Source organism: Gekko japonicus, unplaced genomic scaffold, assembly GCF_001447785.1.
Source record: "Gekko japonicus isolate JY-2015 unplaced genomic scaffold, Gekko_japonicus_V1.1 scaffold3738, whole genome shotgun sequence".
NCBI classification, from domain to species: domain Eukaryota; kingdom Metazoa; phylum Chordata; class Lepidosauria; order Squamata; family Gekkonidae; genus Gekko; species Gekko japonicus.
The window spans coordinates 4,568-8,664 of NW_015168157.1; the positions used below are offsets into that span (position 1 = coordinate 4,568).

Here is a 4,097-nt window from a genome sequence, read left to right on the forward strand (position 1 = left end):
ATATGAACTCTCAGTCTGGGGCCAGTAATGCTCTGTATTCTTGGTGTGTGTGTGTGGGGGCAGCAGTGGGAGGGCTTCTAGTGTCCTGGCCGCACTGCTGGACCTCCTGATGGCACCTGGTATTTTTGGCCACTGTGTGACACAGACTGCCGGACTGGATGGACCACTGGCCTGATCCAACATTGGCTTGTCTCCGGTTCTCAAAAGGGGGAACAGGCCTTTGAGATGGGAAAGGGCGCCCCACCCCCTTCAGCCTCCAGGAACTTACCAATCTCCTGCAAAAGGATCACGGCTTCATCCACAGCTTTGATGTCTGGACTATCCAAGGCTTTGGAGAGGAATTCAACAGCCTGTGACCAAAGCACATATGAAATGTGAGGAGGAGACGCAGAAGTAGAAGAAGAAGGGATTGGATTTATACCCCGCCTTTTCACTAGAAGTCTCAGAGCGGCTTACAAGCTTCTTCCCCTTCCTCTCCCCACAACAGACACCCTGTGAGGTAGGCAGGGCTGAGAGAGCTCTTTTAAGGACTGCCCTTGAGAGAACAGATCTGACAGAAATATGGCTTGCAAAAGGTCATCCAGCAGCTGCGAGTGGAGGATATCAGAACTACAGTTTGCCCAAGGTCATCCAGCAATTCACAAAACCAAAATAGGACCCACGGTAAGTAGGAAATACCAAAAATCAGCAAATACCGTGCTACAGATGATTATAAAATATCTCAAATAATGTTATATATTTTTTGTTTTATATTTTTACAATTTATTCACCATATATTAATCATATAAGCCTTAATACACAGAAAGAATCATATATCAAAACATCTAAGTATCGTCTCTCAATATATCACAAAAGATATTGCACAATCTCTTTATTAATATCAGTCCTCCTTAATCATATCAAAGTTTTAAGAGGGAGGACTCCTTTAAGTCTATTTTTGCTCTTTTTCACGGACAGCTGTGTCAGAACTACGGCTTGCCCAAGGTCATCCAGCCAGGTGCAAGTGGAGGAGGAGTGGGGAATCGAACCCGGTTCTCCCAGATTAGAGTCCGCGCACTTCACCACCACACCAAACCGGCTCTGGGAAGTTTCCAGCTATGGTTCTGAATGTGCATACACAGACAAGTTTAAGCTCTCGTCTGGACCAAAACCTCTCCACTCTGATGCAGTGAGCGGCAGATCTTTGGCCGGCAGGCGCTGACCCTGTCGGAGCCGGGCCCTCCCCTCAGGCCTGGGCAAGGCGAGAAAGAGCCCAAGGCCCAGCACCAGACAGGGCCCAGGAGCTGCCCAGGCGGGGCCCCCGCTTACCGTCTTCTCCGGCAGATGGAGCTTGGCCTGCACGACCAGGTTCTCCAGAGGGGTGCGGAGGATTTCAGGCACTTGGAAGGTGGGCATCCTGTCCAGGCGGCTGCGAGGGAAGAGGTGGTAGGCAAAGCCCGACTGGCAGCGGCCGGCACGCCCCCGCCTCTGGATCACGTTGGACTTCGACACCCACACGGTCTCCAGGCACGACACCTGGGAGAAGAGGGACGTGACACTCCCACGCCAGGCCCGCACGTGCTCGGGTCAGAGCCTCTTCCGACCCAACCCACCGCCGGTGACCAAGAGCCCTCTGCAGAATCGCACCCCCAGACGGCGGCTCCATCAGCAGGTCTTTCCAGGACAGAGGGAGAGAGAGGCCCCCCCCCTCTGCAGAGGCCGTGGATTTTATGCAGCCCCCTTGGAGGACGCAAAAGGCCCTGGAGACACGGCTTTACAGACACCCCGGGACTGAAACGTCTTCTCAACTGCCAGGGAAAGGAGTCCCAGAACACTGGAATAGAGGACTCAAGGGAGGACCAGGAGGTGGGCAACACCTCAAACCCTACTCCTCAATCACTAAGACACCCCCCCCCCAAAAAAAACCCCTTTACATTGGTTTCAACAGATATCCTTCAAAACCAACTGTGCACGAACCATTTAAAAGATGGATCTAGGACGGGCCCAGACCAAGCATATGTTTTGCTCAAGGGCCTGGAGGTGCACTGGCAGAGGAGGGAAAGGGCCCCAGGGGGAGAAGCCCAGGCGGAGGCCGAGCCAGGGGAGCAGGCGCACCTTGGTCTTGAGGTCGTAGCGCTCCTCCTTGTGGGTCCCGCTGTCCACCACGTGCACGATGTCGTTGATCGTGATGGAGGTCTCGGCGATGTTGGTTGCCAGGACGATCTTCCGCACGCCGGGAGGGGGCCGCGGGAAGATGCTCTGCTGGTCCATCATGGGGATGTTGGAATGAACTTGGGGGGGAGAGGGGAGAAGAGACGATGAGGGAGAGGACAGTTATGACCCCCCCTTCCCCCCCAAAGGTACATCACAAGGCGTGATATCTGCAGCCCACTCTTCAGCCACAGGCGGCTCCCAAAGCAGCTGGCGGCAAGTAAATCCCCAGGTCCCGAGTCCCAGGAGCCAGCCACGGGCAGCCTCCTTGGACCTCCCCCAGGCTCTTCCACCCAGGGGAAGGAGGCAGAGGATCTCCTGACAAAGATATGTAATCTTTCCTTAAAATCTGCCTCCATTCCTGAGGATTGGAAGGTAGCTAATGTCACTCCCATCTTTAAAAAGGGTTCCAGAGGAGATCCGGGAAATTACAGGCCAGTCAGTCTGACGTCGATACCGGGTAAATTGGTGGAAACCATTATTAAGGAAAGAATTAGTAGGCACATAGATGAACAAAACCTATTGAGGCAGACTCAACATGGGTTCTGTAAGGGAAGATCTTGTCTCACTAACCTGTTAATGTTCTTTGAGGGGGTGAACAAACATGTGGACAAGGGGGATCCAATAGATATTATTTACCTTGACTTCCAGAAAGCTTTTGATAAAGTTCCTCATCAAAGGCTCCTAAGCAAGCTCAAAAATCATGGGATAAAAGGACAAGTCCTTTTATGGATCAAAAACTGGCTAGTTCATAGAAAACAGAGAGTGAGTGTAGGTGGGCAATTTTCTCAGTGGAGGGTGGTAAGCAGTGGGGTACCACAGGGATCAGTACTTGGTCCACTGCTTTTTAACTTGTTCATTAATGATTTGGAGATGGGAGTAAGCAGTGAAGTGGCTAAATTTGCGGATGATACAAAGTTGTTCAAGGTGGTGAAAACCAGTGAGGATTGTGAGGCACTCCAAAGGGATCTGTCAAAGATGGGCAAGTGGGCGTCAACATGGCAAATGGGGTTCAATGTGGCCAAGTGCAAGGTGATGCACATTGGAGCCAAAAATCCTAAATATAAATACACATTGATGGGGTCTGAACTGGCAGAGACTGAGCAAGAGAGAGATCTGCCAGCCGGGCAAGAAGCAGAGGATCCCACCTGGCATGAGGAAGGAAGGACAGGCACGGTTGGCAAGGGGGCAGCTCCAGGTGGCACCTGGGCTAATGTTCCCTCTAAGCTGTGGAGTCTTGTGAGCAAGAATTCTACTTTTTGAGCTACTGGCATTAAAGCTGTGAGCGAGCCATTTGGCTGCTGCATACAGTAGTGTGCTCTGGAGCCCTCCTTCCTGAGCGAAGACAAAAATGTGTGAGCCGGAGGCTAAAGAACTGTGAGCCGGCTCACACTAACTCAGCTTGGAGGGAAGACTATGTCTAGAAACTAGACGGTGCCCAAGATCCAGGTGGGTCAAGGCAGAGAAGAGCCACTGGGGGTAGGGAGGGAGGCAGGGAGCACGAGGACTCAAATTCCCGTGCTCTGCAACTGGGGGGCTACTGTCCAAGGTCTTCTCCCCTCCCCACACCATTGAGTCAGGGCCTTGTCAGCCCCCCAACCCCATGTAATCATGCAGAGCAAGAGGCTATTGTCGCCGTGCCCCGAGGAACAGGAGCCCCCCGGGCCAAGTGAAGCCCCACCTGGGTCTCCGTGGGCATCAATCTGAATCACCAGGTCTGTGATCAGCTCCAGGTCGAGGACGCACTCCTCATCCGACTGCTGTGGAGCAAAGGAAGGCCCGGTCAGTCCCTTTCCCGCGGGGAGGAAGACCCACCCCGCAAAGGGCACCTCTGGCAAGAGTTCTCTGCCTGCGCCCCCCTTCCCCCCCCCCCCCCGCACCATACCCTGTGGAGAGCACACGGCGCA

The 4,097-nt window shown here is 53.4% G+C and overlaps 1 protein-coding gene across 1 annotated transcript in view; it reads right to left on the bottom strand.

Annotated features, from left to right (window-relative positions):
* Positions 1–4,097, bottom strand: part of DHX30 (DEAH-box helicase 30) — a gene marked incomplete at its 3' end in the record, with an annotated part of 34,720 nt that overhangs the window by 2,159 nt on the left and 28,464 nt on the right. The window contains exons 9-13 of the mRNA XM_015414956.1: positions 3,872–3,950; positions 3,291–3,338; positions 2,095–2,270; positions 1,309–1,515; positions 269–350 (exon numbers count right to left, since the gene is read on the bottom strand). Of these exons, the coding sequence (XP_015270442.1) occupies positions 269–350; positions 1,309–1,515; positions 2,095–2,270; positions 3,291–3,338; positions 3,872–3,950 (592 nt within the window). The remainder of the gene's footprint in view (positions 1–268; positions 351–1,308; positions 1,516–2,094; positions 2,271–3,290; positions 3,339–3,871; positions 3,951–4,097) is intronic.